The sequence below is a fragment of the Phoenix dactylifera genome, unplaced genomic scaffold, assembly GCF_009389715.1.
Source record: "Phoenix dactylifera cultivar Barhee BC4 unplaced genomic scaffold, palm_55x_up_171113_PBpolish2nd_filt_p 000409F, whole genome shotgun sequence".
Classification (NCBI taxonomy): domain Eukaryota; kingdom Viridiplantae; phylum Streptophyta; class Magnoliopsida; order Arecales; family Arecaceae; genus Phoenix; species Phoenix dactylifera.
Window position 1 is genome coordinate 81,065 of NW_024067850.1, and position 21,674 is coordinate 102,738.

Below are 21,674 nucleotides of genomic sequence, written 5' to 3' on the forward strand. Positions count from 1 at the left end.
TTTCATAATCAATTGTCCTAAAGTAACATAAGTCAAAATATGCTAACCAATTTTTATTATTCAAATCAAATAAAATGTTAAACTAAACTAGTCTAACTAAACTAAACTTGAAATCCAAATAATCACAAATATCTTCAGAAGATCTCGTGCGCTCTCCTAAGTTCCGAGCAATCATGATTTAGGATATGAAAAATAGAAAAAAAAAATAATGAGCTACACTAGCCCAGTAAACAACATAACACATCAAAGTGGGGTCTAAGCATGCCAAATAAATAATTTTTCAAATAGCATGGTACTGATTAGGAATAAATCAAATCTCAAATAATACACATTTCTTTTCAAATTCATTTTTTTAATAAACTCATATTAGAACGAGCATTAGGCTGGGGCCACGTAATCTAATAGCATGGGTCAACGATGCAAGGTGCACAAAGTGCCAGATAGTCGATATCACTATTTTAATTACCGATGGCTTGGTATCGAAATCAGTTTTTTAGATTATAAGACGCCAACGCCAACGAATAATCCCCATTGGCGGGGCCAAATTATAGTTATGCTGAGAATACATATATAAAACAAATTTCATAAATTACCTAGTCATATTTTCTAAATTCATCTTACAAGAGTATTAAAATACATAACATATTTTAAAACAATTATTACCATAATAATATGCCTGACCTATTTAATCGAATATAAAATAGAGATCACAATAAAATTTAATAAACTAATTATAATTTAACCAAAGGTTAGAAATGATACTTAAAGTGTTAGGTTACTTGCCCCTTTTCGCTTCAAAATCCTACTTCAGTTAGACGGGTCAGGTTCACCTGTTTTAATATCACTAGAATATAATTAATTTTATCGTTATCTTAGAAGCCAAGCAAAGTTAAAGATTAAGGTACTATTGGGAATACAGCTTCATGCCCAAATTAGGGTGAAGGAAAGGCAAGTTCGATCCGACGACGGTGCTTGACTGTTCGGGTTGGTGCGAATAAGGTGAACTTAACTGGTCAAAATCAGACATAATTTAAGTGACTCAATGAAGATTAACGGTGACCGAATTTTAGGACTCGACAAGAGCCGAGGTAACGGGCAAACCTATCGCCTGGGTATCGAGGCGGTTCGGGGCCTCCACATTGGGGTCAACTTGGATTCAAGCAAAGGGAGACATGATCTTAAAGCAGAATCCCTAGGCCTGCTAGAGAGAGAGGGAGAAGAGAGAGAGGGAAGAGAAATAATCAAGAAAAATAAAGTAAAAGAAGAGGAAAAAAGAAGAGGAAGGAGAAGGCTAAGGAAAACATGAGAGGGCTTCTTGGAGTCTTGAATCGAGGTGAAGGAAGACTTGCACCGACGGTGATGAGCACCTACAGGGGAGTCCGGCTTCTGGCAAAGACCATGACAGCGGCAAGGTCTACGGTGGCTGGCGGCAGGATGATAGAAAAAATAAAGGGGATGAAATCAAAATAGGGGATTCGGGTTCCATCATGGCTAGAGCCACTCACAGGCGACCAAGGGCCTCGGTGTTGGTCATGGAGAGACTGAACGGGGCTTGACCGGAGATCCAACAACTTAAGATGACGGCGATGGTGGCCGAAAAAGAAGAAAATAAGGCCAGCAATTTGATCTGGAATAGGGGATTAAACAAGGCTATCTTTTGCTACCTAGTTCCATCAATCCACGACAAGATCTAAGTCGATGATGGCTGCATGAGGCAAAGACGGGAGGAGAGAGGATGCTGGCGAGGTGGGAATAGACAATGTCTCTTCTCCAGCGGCGATGCAACTACAATAGGGCTGAGCAATTTTTTTCTTCTTCCCTTTTTCGGCGATGGGGAACCGCTGACGCCTCAAGAGGGTGGAAGCTCGACTTTATAGGTGATGGAGGCTAGGGTTTCCTAGCCTCCGACGAAGTCGAGGAGTCGGAGTCAGACTGCTTCGACTCGAATAGGGGAAGGAAAAGTATTTGCTTCCCTTTTTTTTTTCTTGTTGGGCCTTTTTAGCGATGGGCCAAGCCATAGTGCTGGGCCTTACAGTATACTTGCAATTTACTTATACATGAAGAAGGTAGCTGCGTGACACATACTGACGCTTGTGGAGACTTTTCCCTCTTAAACAGTATGTTGATATTAAGATACTATATGCTTGCAATCCAATATTAAGATACTATATGCTTTCATGCCCTCTTGTGCTGATTATATGGTAATGTAATACTATGAACATGTAATCTTTAGCATCAATGTATCTCCCTGTTGGTAACGATCTAGACCCTAAAATCCAAAGAACTTAGAAAGAGCAATGTATTGCGTTAGAAAAGTAGTAAGGGTCAGAAATCATACAACTAATGATGACATGTTTCTCTGACATCAATATGAACCAATAAATTATGCATGACACTTATTGAATAGATGTTGGGATTTTAATACCAGGACTCATATCCTCCATAATGATCCATTCAATTCTTCCCTTTGATATAGTTCAATATTAGAGTTTGTAAAATTGATAACAAAATTTATCCTCTAAATTATAGATATAAAAATGTTGATCACGAGAAATATTTTAAAGTACCTTCAATGTCTTATTCCTCTTGGACTCTATTTTGCTTACACTTATGGTGACTTGCAGGATCATGGAATTCTGCGGGATGGCAGCAAGGAGACTGCTGATGCTGAGAATGAATTAGCTAGGAGGACACTCTCACAGGATCTTAATCGGCATGCAACTGTGGTTCTTGAAGGGAGGGCATTAGGTAGGATGAGTTCATGTGGTTTATATTACTTAATGTGCCATTTTATCGTTCTTACACAACATCAATTTATCTTCAATAGCTTTTTGATGGGTTGCATTTGTCTTGAATTCTGTCAAACAAAGTACATACATACATATAATATGTGTATATATATATATGTATGTATGTTTGTATATATCTATATGTATTTACACAAAGCACATATACACATACATACATGTATTTAATTTTATGAATCATGAAAATGGCATTATGTTGGAGAAAGTATTGGATTGCTATGGTAAATCTCTTGGCTTTAGTGGTACTTGCTGATAAGAAAATGTCGTCAAGGCTAAGGAAACACTCATAATGCCTGTGCTCTGGTGCATTGTTGGTTTGCTAAATGCTTTTGAGTTATCATTGGCTTTTAATGGTTTACTTCTCTCGCATTGTATATCATTGCACGATTTCCCCCCTTCCTCTTTTCCTGGTCTGCCTTTCAGCACAATGGCATGACAGGAAAAATGGCACTACTCTCTTTTGTGGATTCTGCTCTGCTCTCTTTTTAACCATTATCATCTGATTTGTCCAATTATCTCACCTTTATCCTTTTCCCTCAATCGAATAAATACATATATTTACGTGCATGCATATATATTCAATTTTCTATTTTGCATGTGTTCCTTGTTCACAAGATCAAGCATATTTTCTGAACAAGGCCCTGCTATGTTTGTCTTTTAGTTCTTTAACCATATTTATGAAGCGACCTGTTTTTGAGGGGAAAAGGAGGGCCAAAGCCCATCTGGAACGAAATGGCAAGCTGGTATCTGTTTATATTCAAAATCTTCCTGAGTAGTGCTATATCTTTGCTGTCAATTTGTAACTTTTGCTTACTTTATACATTGTCAATGAGAAACATTAAAATATTTTGAATTTATTTACTTGTTGCATTTTGCTAGCTTATTTTCTTAGTTAGTTGATTATTCCACAAGTATATTTGAGCAAACCTAAATTAGTTTAATTCTGTATCCTTGCGAAACTACAGCTTTACCCATTATAAACCTTACGGGCACTTGAGTGAATATCTTGATGGGCCAAGTCCAACATTTACTTGATTACTTTTAAATGTCTGCCTCAAACAATCTCATATAATTCTTGACCTTATTCACCAGTTACATCGTAATTGGTTCCTGTACTTTCTATAATGAGATGATTATGCAAATGTCTTGTCTGTGATTTGTTAGTCTTTTGGCTGGCAGTCAGGTTCTGTATGCCATCAGTAAGCTATCTCTTTTTGATGCAACGTGATTAAAAAAATGCTGTAATCGTGAAATTATTTGTGAAGTGGACAGTGCGGCTTTTTTGTCAGTCATATAATGGAGTGTTTAGACTTTAGAATATGTTGTTTACATACTTAAGATTTTGATGGGCATGGCTGCATGGATGACTGAATTGAGTGAAGATTCATGCAACAATTTGCTCATAATTTATCTTGCAGATGCCTAAATCTGCCATCCACAATTCTCTAGCTCTCGTGCCACACACCATCTTAACTTCATTGTCTTTTCCTCGGGTATTGTAGGAGCAGGGCTGGGGGTGCTACATGAATGACTGTCATTGACTTAAGAGAACTGGACCTGGAAATCTGGAATTATTCTATATGTTGGTCATATATAGTTTACATCCTAAGAAACCAGTTTGTAATGCCTTTCTTTGACTGCATTATGTAGTAGTCGTTCTGATGCATTAGTGTAACCATCATACTTTGAGTTTTTTCTCCAGTCTGTAAGGTCAGGAATTGGCCATCAGCTAAGTATAATTGTCACCATATTTTCATTTATGGATGCAGATGTGGAGTTGGGAGACACAAGGACCGCAGCTGAAGCACTTGCAAGGTCCAAACAGGGTTAGACATGATATTTCTTTTCATCTTTATGTGCATCCTTGTCTCTATCTCACCTGTTATCAAACTTGACTAAGTATGTTTCTATCTTGGTTCTATAAATTTTCTGCAACAGAGTTGTGTACTGAAACCTCAGATGAGAAAACAAACCAAGAACGATTGGAGAAGGTTTCTCGAATGACTGAGATTGAGGATCTCCAAGCTCCTCATAGCCTCCCATATGCACCGCTGTGCATCAAGGTTTTGATTGATTGTTCTGATATGATGAAGTGGCTGTTACCCCATTAGCTAACAGACTATTTGTTATGTTTATTTCATCAGGATCCACGGGAGTATTTTGATTCGCAGCAAGCCAATGCTGTCAAAGCTTTAGGAGATACTGGTGCTGGAATCAAACCTGTTGATTTCAGCCTAAAGACTGAGGAGGCATATACTTATTTGCTGGAGCAGATTTCTGAGGTGAAAGTGAGAGGGTTGAATAATCTAGTTGTTCAACCTGAAGCAACTCTCAAGGTAAATTTATCTGCATTAATGGTGAGCTATATCTTATGCATTTCACTCTTTGTAATAAAAACAATTTCTGCTTTGACTCATTGTATTTCCTCAAATGCTGGGTTATTTTGTAGACTACTTTGTAGACGACTGGAATTTTCAATCCATTATTATCTTTCTTCAATTTTAACAGCTGACAGTGCTTGATGGTGGAACAATCTTCATTTCATTTGGTGGTCTGGTCCATGATACTATACTATTATGTTTAGAAGTACTTGGTGTTGTGCTGTGTCCACACTCAATTCCTAGTTTGTGCTGGAAGCAAATGTTTGCTTTCTACTTAAAATCAGTCTGTAGCGGGATTGTGATGGAAAGAACATTTTCATGTGGCATGAGAATTTTCTATTGGGTTGTTATACTTAATAGCAAGCTTTGGCTTTTTAAGGAGCTTTGCTTTTTATTGTTAGTCTAGTTTTATTGATGTGACTGCTATTCTACTTTGATCGAACTCCGGACTCAATAGAGTGAATTTGACAAACAACTTTTTGTATGATGACTTTATATAAGCTATTTTGCATGAATGGCTACTCACATTTTTAGATTTGCAGAAATGCCCGTTTTCATTTTTTTTTTTCAGGATCGGCTTTTTTGCAATTTTCTTTATATTTTCCCTGGCCATTCAGTGACTTTGGCTAGACGTTCCCAAAATGGGTACTATCATGTTGGGTGAATTAGAGAAAAGACATATGTTGGTATTCCAGCTTGCCTTCTTCTTTCAAGGCCTATCCAAAAGAGAATCCAATACCTCTTAGTCATGGATTTCTGAATAGGACGAACCGACATCCATGAAAATCTTTGCTTCGGAACCAAGGTCCGCCGTACCGATTGTACCGACGTACCGGTGGGCATCGGTACCAATACAGTACCGAACCGGTACTGTACCGGTGAAGACAAAAAAAAAATTCTGCGCGGACGCGTGCGCGTTCGCATTCAATGCCACTCTGTGGCATTGAATATCCCGCGCGGGGCAGCGCGCGGTTGATGGGACCCCTAGCCTGCCGAGCCAAATTCATACTGGCTCAATCGAGGCCGACCTCGGCCAAGGCCAAGGCTCGGGCCAAATTCACTGCATGAAGGCTTGCCCAGCCCTCGGCCAACCAAGTTGGAAGTGCTCGGGCTAAGCCTATCCATATCAGACCACAACGGGCTAAGCCCGACCGCATTAGCACGCGCCCAACTAAACCCAATCAAAGGGGCCACGCGCCAGCAAACACAAAGGACCCATGCACGCCCAAGTGGCACAGCACCTAGCTCTCGGCCAACACACAACTAGCAGAAGACTAAATCAGCAGCAAGCCGAGCCAAGTGGCAACATCGGAAGGCCCCATGTGTGGGGGCATAACGGGAAAGCCCCCCATTTCGGGAATGCCCACATCAGCAATCCGTGGAGTCCCAGGACTCTTCCATAGCCATTCGATCCGGGAGAGCAAGGGTTTAGATTCACCGGGCCAAAGATCAACGCGCATGTGCAGCCCATAGGAGATTTCAAACAAGAAAGGATCCACAGGATGCCAACCAAGAGCATGCACAAAACAAGGAAAAAAATCTTCATGCGCCCAAGTGCAACCGAAGAATTTCTCCTAGGTGCGACCCATCAGCAATCCGGGTGGACACATGTCATGACCTAAGAAGATCACACGCACATTCCGAGAGCACTTTCCTTCTTTGCATTTTCAGCATGTGACTCGCATGGGAGAAGTTTGAATTTGAATTTGAATTTCTTCCCCATGCGGCTAATTAGGAACTTATTTCATGCTCACCTTCCTTATTTGATTTTCAGCATGTGACCCGCATGGGAGAAGTTTGAATTTGAATTTGAATTTTTTTTCCATGTAGCTGATTAGAAACTAATTTCATTATCTCGCCAATAAGCCATTTATGGCACATGAGTCTTAGGTCTATATAAGAGGGTCTTAGGCCTTTTGTGAGGCAATCTTTGATCAATTGTCATTGAGCTCTTTTGAGTCGTAAGTCCCTTAGGGAGTCGGCCGCAAGGCTTGAGCTAGAGTGGGATAAATCAATCCTCTCTAGATTGTAAATGCTAGATGGTCCCTTTCCGACCTTACTAGCATTTTTTTTTCTTTTGTTGTTATTGGAATTCGAAGCCACATCCTTTTCTTCCATCCGAGTTCATTGCATGGTGTGTGTTTCAAGCCGAGCGCTAGAATAGGATTCTAGGGGAATAGGTGAGAGTTCCAAGCAGCAAGATATAGTCGGGTTACCCACAAATTGGTCCAACACAATCGACATCGATAATTCCTCAAGTGTAGGATCATTGGCGTGGGGCTCTTGGGCTATGCATAGCCGACCCCACCACAACGGCTTTGTGCCCGCGCGGGCGCTCTTCCTCGCGCGCGGGGTGCGCTTGTTGCCCCGCGAGGCGTTGCGGTCCCAAACCCCGCACCAAGGATCCGCTGAGGGAGATGAAGTTGGTTGTCGTGGGACCATCTTTGGTTGGGTAACGCGACTATCTCTTGCTGCCTTGGAATCTTTGCCTATGCTCGAAGATCCTATCTAAGGATCCGACAAGAAGAATCACACGATATGGGGAAGAAAACAATGGATTCAATTCCAAAAGGACAACGCAATAAAGACCTCTAGTAAGGATGGGAAGGGTCCATACTAGCCTAATACAATCTAGAGAGGATTGATTTATCCTACTCTAGCCCAAGTCTAAGGCCTAACCCCTAAACCGAAAATAGACACAAGTGCCTCTCAAGCCTTGCGGCCGACTTCCTAAGGAACTTACAACTCAAATGAGCAAATACAATGATCAAAGATTTCCCCACAAAAGGCCTAAGATCCTTTTATATAGACCTAAGACTCATGTGCCATACATGGCTTATTGGCGGGATAATGAAATTAGTTCCTAATCAGCCGCATGGAGAAAAAAATTCAAATTCAAATTCAAACTTCTCCCATGCGGGTCACATGCTAAAAATTGAATGAGGAAGGTGAGCACGAAATAAATTCCTAATCAGCCGCATGGGGAAGAAATTTAAATTCAAATTCAAATTTCTCTCATGCGAGTCACATGCTGAAAATGCAAAGGGAGAAAGTGCTCTCGGGATGCACGTGTGATCTTCTTAGGCCGTGACATGTGTCCTCCTTCACGCGGATTGCCGATGTGTCGCGCCTAGGAGAAATTCTTCAGTTGCACTTGGGTGCATGAAGATTTTCTTCCTTGTTTGGCGCATGCTCTTGGTTGGCATCCTGCGGATCCTTCCTTGTTTGAAATCTCCCATGTGCTGCACATGGGTGCTAATCTTTGGCCTGGTGAATCTAAGCCCTTGCTCTTCCGGATCGAATGGCCATGGAAGAGTCCTGGGACTCTACGGATTGCTGATGTGGGCATTCCCAAAATCGGGGGTTTTTTCGTTATGCCCCTACACATGGGGCCTTTCGATGGTTGCCACTTGGCTTGGCTTGCTGCTGATTTGGTCTTCTGCTGGTTGTGTTGGCCGAGAGCTAGATGCCGTGTTATTGGCGGGACAATGAAATTAGTTCCTAATCAGACATATGAGGGAGAAATTCAAATTCAAATTCAAACTTCTCCCATGCAAGTCACATGCTGAAAATCAAATGGGGAAGGTGAGCATGAAATAAGTTCCCAATCAGCCGAATGGGGAAAAATTCAAATTCAAACTTCTCCCATGCGAGTCACATGTTGAAAATGCAAGGGGAAAAAGTGCTCTCGGGATGCGCGTGATCTTCTTAGGCCGTGACATGTATCCTTCACGTGGATTGCTGATGTGTCGCGCCTAAGAAAATTTTTTGGTTGCACTCGGGCGCGTGAAGATTTTCTTCCTTGTTTGGTGCGTGCTCTTGGTTGGCATCCCGTGGATCCTTTCTTGTTTGAAATCTCCCATGTGCTGCACATTGGCGTTGATCTTTGGCCCGCTGAATTTGGGCCGTTGTTCTTCCGGATCGAATGGCTATGGAAGAGTCCTAGGACTCCACGGATTGCTGGTGTGGGCATTCCCGAAATGGGAGGCTTTTCCGTTATGTCCCCACACATGGGGCCTTCCGATGGTTGCCACTTGGCTCGGCTTGCTGCTGATTTGGTCTTCTGCTGATTGTGTTGGCCGAGAGCTAGGTGGCATGCCATTTGGGCGCGCATGAGTCCATTGTGCTTGTTGGTGCGTGGCCTCTTTGATTGGGTTTAGCTGGGCGTGCGCCAATGTGGTCGAGCAGAGCTTGTTGTGGTCTAATGTAGATCGGCTTAGCTCGACTGCTTCTTTTTGACTTGGTTGGTCGAGGGCTGGGCAAGCCTCCATGTACTGAATTTGGCTCGAGCCTTGGCCGAGGTCGGCCTCGATTGAGCGAGTATGAATTTGGCTCGGTGGGCTGGGGGTCTCATCATTCCTCCCCTCTTGGAGAAGACTTTTATCCTCAAGGGTGATGTCGAGAGCCGGGCTCCCTTTCTTCCGAGATAAGGCATCCGCCACCTTGTTTTCTTTTTCTGGTTGATGGACAATATCATATTCAAAGCTGAGTTTTACCAGGAATTTTTGTTGTTCCGGAGTCGCGATCTTTTGTTGGAGTAGGTGCCGTAGGGCTTGCTGGTCAGTCACGATGGTAAAGCTTCCGAGCAAGTATGGTCTCCAAACTTTGACTGCATGCACCACCGCGAGCAATTCTCGTGCATACGTGCTCCAAGCCTTCTTTTGCGGCCTTAAGGCTTTGGATATGAAAGCCAAGGGTCGCCTTTCTTGTGCTAGGGTTGTTTCGATTCTTTCGTTGCTTGCATCCGTGAATACTTGGAATGGTTTGTTGAAATCGGAAAGAAAAAGCACGGAGGTTTGAGTCATGACCCTCTTTAGGTTTTCAAAGGCTTGTCGGGCTGCATCTGTCCACTCAAACCTATCCTTCTTCAGCATGGCCATCAGCGGTTTTGCAATGAGACCGTAGTCCCTCACAAACCGCTTATAATACTCGGTGAGTCCTAGAAACCCTCTCAAAGCCGAGACATCTTTGGGCAATGGCCAATCAGTCATGGCCTCAATCTTGCGTGAGTCGACGCGCACACTGTCGCCAAAAACAATGTGCCCAAGATACTCGAGCTCTTCTTGGACAAAGGCGCACTTGGAAGGTGTGACGTAGAAATGGTGCTTTTCGAAAATGCATAGAACAAGATCCAAGTATTGCATGCGCTCATCCATGGATTTGGAATAGACAAGGATGTAATCAAAGAAAACAGTGACAAACTTGCATAGGTGTGGTCGAAATACCTCGTTTATAGTAGCTTGAAATGTAGATGGAGCATTCTATAGGCCGAACGGCATGACAAGGTACTCATAATATTCGGAATGGGTGCGGAAGGCCATCTTGTGTACAATTTTTTCCTACATCCGGATCTGATGGTAACGGGCCTGAAGATCGAGCCTTGTGAAGTACTTAACGCTGTGGAGTTCATCAAGCATTTCATCAACCGTTGGAATAGGGAACCGATCTTTGATTGTGGCCTCATTCAAGGCTCGGTAGTCGGTGCAAAATCGCCATGATCCATCCTTCTTTCTCACCAAGAGAACCGGTGAGGAGAAGGGACTAGACTTGGCCAGATTAGTCCCTGTTTCAACATATCATCCACTTGCCTTTCAATTTCACCTTTTTGGAAGTGAGCATACCTATAAGGAGGCACGTTGATAGGCTTGATCTCATCTTTCAATCTGATGGGGTGATCGAAGGTGCGCCGGGGTGGAAGGGCAGTTGGCATCCTCAAGACACCTTTATGTGCTTCAAGGAGCTGTCGGACCCGCAATGGCAGACCTTGTAGCTCTTCTTCAAGCTGCGGTTGAGGGCTTTCAATGGCAGCTCCCATCTTGTCATAGGTGGACAGCATGATGGCGTAGCATAGTGCTCCTCGGCATAGTCGTTCAAGCATGTTGGCCTCGTAAGGCCGGACCTCTTTGTTGCTAAGAGCTGTTCGCTTCTTCCTTCCCCCAATCTTAAACTCCATGGTCATGGTATTGTAGTCTGTGACCACCTTTCCTATACTCCAAAGCCATGCATTTCCGAGGACAACTTCAAGGCCAACAAATTGTAAAACATGTAAATCGGTTGAGACCCAGACTTCTTGAACATTGAGCCGGACGTCTTTGACAACCTCTTGGCACTTGAGTTGCTCGCCACTTGCCACTTTGACATCAAATGGTTTGGTGGCTGCTCCCTTGAGTCCCACTCTTTGAAGTTTGAAGTGTCCCCGGATTTATGGAATTATGTGATGAACCATTGTTAACAAGTAGGGATACCTCATGTTTGCCGATTCAAGCCGTCATTCTCATAGTAGAAGGTCGCTGAACTCCGGACAACGCATGTAAGGATAGCTCGGTATCATTTGGAGTGGGGCTCAAGGCGTTGGCTTCTATTGGTTCGGCCTCTGAGCTACTACCATCAGAAGTTGCAGCAGGCTTTTCTTCGGCCTCATCCTCGCTGCTAGTGATGTGAATCATGAAAGATTGGCCGGGATTGCACCTATGGCCTTTCTCCCACTTTGCGTCGCACTTGAAGCAAAGGCCCTTCTTTATGTACTCTTGCAACTCCTCATGGGTGAGCTTTTTGATCTCACGGGGTTGTGGTTTGGAAAAGCGTGTGGCTGCATGTGGTGGCCTCGAATGCAAGGGTTTGATGTCCTTGCGGTTGGATGAATCCTTGGCCGGTCGTCGGTTGGAGTAGCCACTTTGGTTAAGAATTTTCGCCATTCTCATTGCATCTTGAAGGCATGTGGGCTGCTTGAGTTTGAGTTCTTTGGCAAGCCAAGATTTGAGCCCATCGATGAATGTGCCAAGCAAAGCTTCTTCGGACCATCCATCCACCATAGTTTGCAGTTGGCGGAAGTCATCGATGTAGCTTTGCACTTTGCCTTCTAGCTTTAACTTGGCCAATTGGCCATGATGATTTACAACTGGGGACGACTCCCATTGAGTCATGAACTCTTTTTCAAATGCCGTCCACCCCAGTCTATTTTTTTCTTTTTCATATAGGTTCCTTAGCCATCTCCACCGTCTACTTTCTCTCCCTTCTAAATGAAAGCAAGCTAGGGTTACTCTCTCCTCTCGTGGGATCTCATATGTATGAAAGTATTGCTTAATCTTGTCGAGCCCCTCATAAGGAACACCACCTCCAAAAGTAGAAAAATCAATCTTGGATTTCCTATCCCCGAAACCCTTACATCTTCATCTTCTACCCGATTCCTCCTATCTTATTGCTCTCTTCGGCCATGAGGCCTTCGAGGGTGTGGATTCATCTCGGGTTCACTCTCCTCTTCATACAAACCCTTGGAACGATACTCCTTATGGATACCATCGGCCCATCTATTAACTACTATTTCTACTCTTCCTCTTCTTCTTGTCTCCCTTGTATTTTTTTCAACCCATCACTCGCATCACTCTCTTTCAACAAATCTTCTCTCTATTCTTTCAATATTGGTGTTACTTTCTCGCCTCATATCAGCCATAGTATTCATTACATTTTCTAATATCCAACTGAGTTGGGCATTACTACTTTCAAGGGCTTCAACTAGTCTTTGTTGGGTATTGGAATCACCTTCCGACTCCATGATCTATGTAAAATCAGTCCTCAACAAACACAATCCCAAACCTCCTCTGGCCATCACCCAAAGGATGATCTGACCCTCCTTTTTTAAAAGATATTACACCACTCAATCAATCGCCAATATCCCACGTAAGGGTTGTACAAAATAAAGAATACAAGATGAAAGATCACTCAACTCAAAGAGGTCTTTGATGCACTACTTGTTCTCTGAAGCACTGCAGTTGGAGAAGGCACACAAGGTACTACCAGTAGTCTCTCTTTATGCGGCCCCTAATATACCCTACAGTGAATAGTTGGGTCAAATAACATTGGGTATTACCAGTAGCCTCCCCGTTGTGTTATCCCTGAATGAACAAGGTAGAGACCAAGATAACCTTTTTTTCCTTACAAAGAAAAACTCTCACAATACATCAATAGTCCAATAATCCCCACAATATTCAGATCTCACCAAAGATTATAATAAAAACTCAGATCTGAATTTAAATTTCAGATCTAACAAAAATATGCAACAAATATCCAGATCTGAAAATTAATCCTTAAAGGAATAGATTAGTGCGTTACCTCTTTAGATTGCCCTTCCGTGGATCTTAACGAAGGTGAATGCCCGACGATCTCAATGAAATCTCGAAGTAAGTCTTCGACGGAGCTTCTCTTGGAACTTCTTCCGACGAAGATCTCAATGAAAGCACTAGTGTTGGCCCGTGGGGCGTTGCGGTCCCAAACCCCGCACCAAGGATCCGCCGAGGGAGATGAAGTTGGTTGTCGTGGGACCGTCTTTGGGCGGGTAATGCGACTATCTCTTGCTGCTTTGGAATCCTTGCTTATGCTCGAAGATCCTATCTAAGGGCCCGACAAACAGAATCACACGATATGGGGAAGAAAACAATGAATTTAATTCCAAAAAGACAATGCAATAAAGAACTCTAGTAAGGACGGGAAGGGTCCATACTAGCCTAATACAATCTAGAGAGGATTGATTTATTCTACTCTAGCCCAAGTCTAAAGCTTAACCCCTAAACCGAAAATAGGCACAAGTGCCTTTCAAGCCTTGCGGCCGACTCCCTAAGGGATTTGCAACTCAAATGAGCAAATATAATGATCAAAGATTTCCTCACAAAAGGCCTAAGGCCCTGTTTGGGGGAGCTTTTGGAGGGCCAGAAAGCACTTTCTGGCCCTCCAAAAGTACTTTTAGATGAAAAATTGTGTTTGGTAAATTTTTCAAAAAGCTGTTTCAGCTTTTGCGGGAAGCTGAAAACAGCTTTTGGGAGGAAGCTCCAATTTGGAGCTTTTGGAAGGAAGCTGTTTCAGCTTTTTCTGAAAGCTGTATTTTTGACAAAAATGCCCATATTAAAATAACATAATTGCATAGTTGTTCCTTTATAAACCTAAAAATCTGCTGGAGCCAAGAACCCTAGCCGTCAGACTCCCTTCCATAAGAAAAGGTATTTTTCTTTTCAATTTTTGTATACATATCTTGAACCACATTTTAGAAGAAAAAAATTTTAATCCTTTTCCATACCTTCCAAAATCAATCTATTGTTTTTCTTTTATCATCAACCTCGCGGCCCACGCTGAGGTCCTCCTCGAGCGTGGACCACGAAGAAGAGCCCCTGGACCACGGAAAATTATTTTGTGGGAAATTATTATGGGAAATTATTTTATACTAATAATTATAATATTTTATACCTTTATTTTTGTGTTATACTATAAATATAATATCATATTATATTATATCATAATACATTAATATGTTATGTTAAATAATTTAATATTATGTTATATTATGGAAAATTAATTTATACTAATAATTATAATATTTTATACCTTTATTTTTGTATTATACTATAAATATAATATCATATTATATTATATCATAATACATTAATATGTTATGTTAAATAATTTAATATTATGTTATATTATGGAAAATTAATTTATACTAATAATTATAATATTTTATAATTTAATAATAAAGGTATAAAATATTATAATTATTATTATAAATTAATTTTTCATAATATAACATAATATTAAATTATTTAAAATAACATATTAATGTATTATAATGTAATGTAATATAATATAATATTTATAATATAATACAATAATAAAGGTATAAAATATTATAATTATTATTATAAATTAATTTTAAATAATTATACTATAAATATTGTGTTATATTACATTACATTATAATACATTAATATGTTATGTTAAATAATTTAATATTATGTTATATTATGAGAAATTAATTTATACTAATAATTATAATATTTTATACTTTTATTATTGTATTATACTATAAATATAATATATATTACATTATATCATAATACATTAATATGTTATGTTAAATAATTTAATATTATGTTATATTACCAAATATTAATTTACTCTAATAATTATATTACTATTATGCTATATTAACATAATATTATTTTATATTATAATAATATTATACTATATCGTATTTTTATGTATTAATTTATGTTATGTTTTATTATGTTCTGTTGTATAATACTATGCAATGTCCTTTATGGTAATTTTGTCATACAAAAGTACTTTCTCAGTTTGTTTATCAAACATAAAACAAAGTACCACATCACTTTACGAATGTAGTTACCAAACAGCAAACAGCTTTTTATAACAGCTCTACTTCAGACAGCTCTACTTCCAACAGCTCTACTTCTAACAGCTCTACTGCCAACAGCTCCCCCAAACAGGGCCTAAGTCCCTCTTATATAGACTTAAGACTCATGTGCCATACATCGCTTATTGGCGGAATAATGAAATTAGTTCCTAATCAGCCGCATGGGGAAGAAATTCAAATTCAAATTCAAACTCAAACTTCTTCCATGCGGGTCACATGGTGAAAATCAAATGGGGAAGGTGAGCATGAAATAAGTTCCAAATCAGCCGCATGGGGAGAAATTCAAATTCAAATTCAAACTTCTTCCATGCGAGTCACATGCTGAAAATATAGGGGAAAAAGTGCTCTCGGGATGCGCGTGTGATCTTCTTAGGCCGTGACATGTGTCCTTCCCACGGATTGCTGATGTGTCGCGCCTAGGAGAAATCCTTCGGTTGCACTTGGGCACATGAAGATTTTCTTCCTTGTTTGGTGCACTCTCTTGGTTGGCATCCTGCGGATCCTTTCTTGTTTGAAATCTCCCATGTGCTGCACATAGGCGCTGATCTTTGGCCCGTTGAATTTGGGCCGTTGTTCTCCCGGATCGAATGGCCATGCAAGAGTCTTGAGACTCCACGGATTGCTAATGTGGGCATTTTCGAAATGGGGGGTTGTTATGTCCCCACACATGGGGCCTTTCGATGGTTGCCACTTGGCTTGGCTTGCTGCTGATTTGGTCTTCTGCTGGTTGTGTGTTGGCCGAGAGCTAGGTGGCATGCCATTTGGGCGCACATGGGTCCTTTGTGCTTGCTGGTGTGTGGCCTCTTTGATTGGGTTTAGCTGGGCGTGTGCTAATGCGGTCGGGCTGAGCCTGTTGTGGTTGGATAGGCTGAGCTCGAGCACTTCCTTCTGACTTGGTTGGTCCGGGGTTGGGCAAGCCTCCATGCAGTGAATTTGGCTCGAGCCTTGGCCTTGGCTGAGATTGGCCTCGATTGAGCCGGCATGAATTTGGCTCGACGGGCTGGGGGTCTCATTAGCGTTGCCTACGCGCGGGGCACCTGCGCTTGGGCCAGTGCGAACTAGCCTGGTTCGCACCGGTACCGTCTTGTACCGTGCGAACCAGGCTGGTTCGCACCGGTACATGTATGGAACCATTCGGTTCTGGGTCGGAGCCGTCGGCACCGGTTCGGTACGGGCTGAACGACCATTTTCGGTCGGTTCAGCATACCATGTTCGGAACAAAACATCTATATATATTGCGATGCACAGATTTAAAGGGATATGTGCACATATTATGTAGTATAGACATCTAGACAAACTATTGCACAATTTTAGGTTAAATATTTAGGAAACTGTTTGCATCTAAAATAACTAGCGACACACATTTAAACTATCTGTACACATAAATAACCAAATAGACAATCCATGGTAGATACACTTAGATAAATTGGTATATTATAAATTTAATATAAATTTATATTCACCGGTGCATGCATTCATTGATACATAAAATATGCGGATCAGTATATGCTCCTCTAGGATTTAAACATTCTTACTAACCGATGCGTCTAAAATTTGATTATTAGATGGACAAAAAATTCATGTTTATGAGCCAAGGACAATTTGGTCTGAAAAATTGAAACTACAAAAAGAAATGAAAATGGCCATTTTGCAAGTAGTGAGCGTCCACTTATGCAAAATTTTCATTTAAATAAAGGTTACAATAGTTTGAGCAAATTAACTCAATAACATTTTCACAAGTGGCTAAAAGGACCTAATCAATGAAGTGGCATACTATATTCAATATAAGACACACACAAACACATGCACCCACGTGAGTGCATTCTCGTACATCTTAAGACAAGTCTGTTGCATCAAAAACACTAAAAGATAATATAAGTTACACTTCAAGCATACAACCTCAAATGAGCATTGCTATGTTGGGTTTTGCACTAGTAATTGTTATTCTTCAATTTTAGGGAACACATTTACAAATGAAATGTTATAAGCAAGGATTTGTTTTGTTATAAGGTCCTATCAGTGGTGAAATTACCATTAATTCTGCATTTATTTAAGTGTTTAAATTTTATAGTGGCTTAAACACATGCGTCTTGTGTTTGCATATAATTATGAACATCTATGAATTTTTCTTCAATTTAGGTCTAATAATATTATTTTTCTCTAATATTGTAAACTTTTTCATGTTATGCACATTTAACATCATTGTTGTCAAAGACGTGCCTAGCCGCCTTAACACCTCACCTACGCCGAGGTGAGGCAATTTCATATAGGCCTATTGAAAGCATGCCTCGTGTGGGTTTTCGTAAGGCACACTTTATGATTGTGTGCATCAAGGTCGGCGGAACCGTTTCGAATTGGGCGGTTCCAGCCGTTTCGAGCCGTACCGGTGGCTCATCTATACGATTTTGGCATCGGAAACGAAAACCGTTGCCGAAGGCGGAGAAGGAGAAGAAAAGAGATGAAAAGAGAGCGAGCGGGGGAGAGAGGGCGGGGGAGAAGGAGGGAAGCTGGTGGAGGGTGGCGTTCCGCCGACCCTGATGTGCATTATGTGTCTATATGATTCTGGTTGGTTGCAAGTGTATTGTATTTGTTGTATTATAAGATGATTGTTTTTGTGGGTGTATCTTGTGTTTACATTTGCATTTTTTATGAATATTTGTGGGTGCAACTGAAATTATTTATTGTGTTTGCATGTGGATGTGTGTTGTGTTTGTTCATATTGCTTTTCTCTGCCTATGCATAGATTATGTGCATATATGCATAGATGTTGACACACATTCACATATTATGCACGCATAAGCATGCATATGCACATATATGCATGCAGAGATATATAAATGGGTGTGTACATGCAGTAGGTTCAGGCCAACTGGTTTTGAAGGATGCATTCAGTCCTTATTGGATGACGAGAGTGTGACACAAATGATCTAAGTCGCTGGATGTGATCTACTATGTCTACATTGCTTGGAACCAAAAATCATATGATTTAGAGATCCCTAGCCTATACATTGAAAGTCAAAATAGATAGTTCCAATAACACCATGCAATGCTCAATTTTGACCAAATCACATTATTTTTGTTTTGCAAGCGGTTTAAAGTTAGTAGATCACATTCAGTGGCTCAGAATGTTATTGTTGGACACCTATTGTCTAGTCAAGACTAACTGGATCGGACTTCAAATCTGGTTAAGTGGATCGCATTCCACTCCATACATACATATGTACATGCGTACATGTGTATATGTACATGTGTAGTGTAGTGCACGCTGAGCCTTAATAACCTGCAAGAAAAGTTGATAAAAATAAATGACAAAAATATTGCAAAAGTAAGTAAAATCCCATGTGATAGACATGCATGAAGCATCTTTTCTCATCTCTTTGCTTGAGCTACAAAATTATTCACTCTATTATAAGCAAGGTTTTAAATCCCGACAGGATCGGGGGGCATCCCGACCGTCTCATCCCGTTCCTATGAGAAAACAGGACCAGGAGGGGGTTGGGACTCCGAAACTCATCCGTTCAAGGAAAGAAAAAGAAAAAAAAGGAAAGAAAGGAAGGAAGAAAAGATGAAGAAAAGGAAAAGTAAAGGGACAAAAGAAGAAAAAGGAAAGAAAGGAAGGGACAAGAAAAAAGAATGAAAGGAAGGAAAGAAGGAAGAAAGAAAGAGATAGAAGAAAATGAAAAGAAAGAAGCATAGGAAAGGATAAGTAAAAGAAATAAGAAGAAAAAGGAAATCAAGGAAGGTAAGGAAAAAGGGAGGAAAGAAGGAAGAAAGTAAAGAAATAAGAACAAGAAAGAAAGAAAGAAAAAGAAAGGAAAGCAGAGGAAAGAAGGGGAGAGAGATGGGGGTAACCTACGGGACTCTTGACTGGGACTACCATTGGGAAGAGGTAGGATAGTGGGACGTCCCATTCCATGTAGAAACCAGGACACCTCCATCCTGCGGAATTTTAAATCTTGGGTATATCCATATAAGGTTTTGTAACAAATCAGGCATCGGATTGGGTAAACTTAAACACCTCTTTGCAACTTATGCTTGGTGAACCATTGATCACATGGTTATTATCTTTATAAGTGAGTATGATCACACTAAAGCAGTCTCTTTCATTTGTAATTCCAGAATGAAATTATGATAGTTATAGACAAATATGCTTCCTCAATTGCATGGAGGCAAGTTTTTAAGAGGTTATGTTTGTGCAGTTATCCATTATATAGGACAATATTCAAATATATACAATTCATTCGTATTTGGCCCTCTTGCAACAATGGGTACAATACATGACAGTTTGCGTAATAAATCACTATATGCATCAGAATCTCTTTGGCATCCTCTGAAGCTTACAGTGAATTAATTCAAGGATTTTCATGCAGACAATGCCGGAGTGCTTGGTGGTATACTCATTAAAGAAATGTACTGTTTTTTTGGTGAATTGGATGATAAGAATGTTTTGTGAAGTGATAATTGTAACATTGCATTTCATCTGGTTTTTAATGAGTTGGTAGTTAGGAATCTGAAGTTTGTGCTTGCCATGCGGTAAATAAGTTTGTTTGGTGAATGATGCCAAAGTTGATTAGGCATCAAAGCTAAACAACTTCCACAGCAATATGAGCCATTGAATAAGACTTAGGAGTTGCTGCATGTGAGAACTGCTATACTTGTGGTTCCATGACAGAAGTTTCAGAATGCAAAGACAAATTTAGCCAAGACCTCTAGCAAAGAGACTTGGAAAGGAATGAGTGAGTGCCAGTTCCTTGGAGGCAGTAGGAATTGGACATTAGGGCTTTAAAGTATACCTGGACTGGAGTATTGTGAAATGGACTTTGGCTTCTAGTTAGTCCAGTGATGGTCACATTGACGAGGTCAATCACTAGCTGACTGCATTGAGTGGGCTGGAAGGGCTTACCCATAATGAGATGAAGAGAATGCATTGTGGAATCCAATTTTTGAACACGATTTCTTCTAAGTATCATTGAGGAGAAGGGGCAACCTCGAGATCCAAGAAGTTACTACTTTGAGTGGGCTGGAAGGGCTTACCATCGATGAGATGAAGAGACTCCATTTGGATCAAACATTTGTACGGTATTCCACCCAGTGTCATTGAGGAAAGAATGCAAGCTCAGGACCCAAGAAGTCAGAAGATGTAAAAAATTATAACTGGCAATAGACATTGAAGGTGTTGTTTTAGATAGGAAACATTGGAAGCATCACTGCCACCAAACTTATTGGAAAATAACGTGGTTTTTGTTTTCAGAGGTGAGAGGAGTAAGAGCTTTCTCAATAAATGGTTTTACTATTTATCTTTCCTAAAACAGGATGCCAAAATGAAAGAATGCCTGAAATAGGATTAAGCTAAGTTAATTTATATACACACCCTGGGTTGTATGCAGTTAAATGAATATTGTGGAGATCTCCAAGAACCAAACTTTAGCTTCTATATTTGGATTTGGGTGTTGCATAGTTAGGAGGGTTTATGAACGTAAGGTGAACGCCGTAACATAAGGATGGAATATATTTGGAATTCAGTGCATTTGTTGAAGTATAGAAGTTAGAGTATTTAAAAAATTATTGTGAATTAGTAGTGACCTAGGTGAGAAGTCTGATACAAAATGGTTTGGATGAGGAAAACAAAAAAACATTCAATTTCAAGGATTTGACCTTGGATAGGAAAACATGACAATTAAGGAACCATTTTTTTCCAATCCTTGTTATGTCGAACCTTGTTATCTATGTTTTATATAGATTTACACACAGCAGTTACTGCATTATTTGTCCTTTTGTTTGCATGAACCGTCTTGATGACCCATCTAGATTGCTTCTTCGGGAGACTAGTTAGGTCAGTAATGAAAAGCAAAGTTTTATTGTATCTTGTCCCTTTTAGAATATGATACACTGTTTTCTGCTCTCTATAGGTAAAGATGATCTGACAACATTATGAAGGAATATGACAAAATGCTAATTACTTATATTTACATTCATACCTTGCTAGCTACCGATAATTTTGACATAAAATACTGTTGTCTTCTCATGTAAATATCAGGTGTCGAAGAAAGATTCTTCAACCAGCACTTTCTTTAATAATACTGTTCAACTGAGGAGCTTCTTGATATATAAACTTAAACTAAGTTGAAGTAGGTTACTGTGTGGAATTTTGGATAATACTGGAAATACCTGAAATACAAATAGCAGTAGTGTTATGGTAACTGTTGTGCCTTGTCATTATTAGGTAGACATAACTATTCCATCTCCATCATTTAGTCTGTTTAGAGAATATGATTTTAGTAGATATCA

The 21,674-nt window shown here is 40.4% G+C and overlaps 1 protein-coding gene across 5 annotated transcripts in view; it reads left to right on the top strand.

Moving 5' to 3' along the window:
- LOC103714649 (general transcription and DNA repair factor IIH subunit TFB1-1-like) overlaps positions 1-21,674 on the top strand; it is a 46,245-nt gene that overhangs the window by 18,823 nt on the left and 5,748 nt on the right. For 3 of the 5 annotated variants that reach the window (XM_008801993.4, XM_039118767.1, XM_039118768.1), the window contains 4 exons: positions 2,625-2,748; positions 4,577-4,633; positions 4,743-4,870; positions 4,952-5,143. In XM_008801993.4, coding sequence (XP_008800215.1) covers positions 2,625-2,748; positions 4,577-4,633; positions 4,743-4,870; positions 4,952-5,143 — 501 coding nt within the window. The remainder of the gene's footprint in view (positions 1-2,624; positions 2,749-4,576; positions 4,634-4,742; positions 4,871-4,951; positions 5,144-21,674) is intronic. The other 2 variants (XR_005508215.1, XM_039118766.1) reach the window with 1 other exon arrangement.